Source organism: Geospiza fortis, unplaced genomic scaffold (genome assembly GCF_000277835.1).
Source record: "Geospiza fortis unplaced genomic scaffold, GeoFor_1.0 scaffold859, whole genome shotgun sequence".
NCBI classification, from domain to species: Eukaryota; Metazoa; Chordata; class Aves; order Passeriformes; family Thraupidae; genus Geospiza; species Geospiza fortis.
The window spans coordinates 12,887-13,299 of NW_005054943.1; the positions used below are offsets into that span (position 1 = coordinate 12,887).

General features: G+C 67.6%; 1 protein-coding gene across 1 annotated transcript in view; it reads right to left on the bottom strand.

The window, feature by feature from the left end:
- The window catches only part of MARS1 (methionyl-tRNA synthetase 1), a gene marked incomplete at its 3' end in the record, with an annotated part of 5,713 nt that overhangs the window by 4,437 nt on the left and 863 nt on the right, over positions 1 to 413 (bottom strand). Inside the window, 1 exon segment of the mRNA XM_031065629.1 lies at positions 142 to 211. Coding sequence (XP_030921489.1) covers positions 142 to 211 — 70 coding nt within the window.

The window sequence follows — 413 nt, forward strand, 5'->3', positions numbered from 1 at the left end:
CGGGGGTCACACAGGTGAGGGGAGCGGGGGCCCCACAGGTGAGGGGAGCGGGGGTCACACAGGTGAGGGGAGTGGGAGCCCCACAGGTGGGGCAAGGGGTGAAAGCAGAAGGGGAAGGCCCAGGGTGAATTAGGGAGGTGCACACAGGTGAGGGGGTTCCCCAAAGGTGAGGGGGTCCCCAAAGGTAGAGTGGGAGTCTCCACAGGTGGAGCTGGGGGAGTCCCCACAGGTGGGGCAGGGGGCATTACCAAAAGTGGGAGGGGAAGCCCAGGTGAGTTAGGGAGGTGCACACAGGTGAGGGCGTCCTCACACAGGGAGTGGGGGTCCCCACAGGTGAAGTGAGGGTCCCCAAAGGTGAGGGGGTCCCACAGGTAGGACGGGGGTCCCGGGGCTGCCGCCCCCCTCACGCCCCC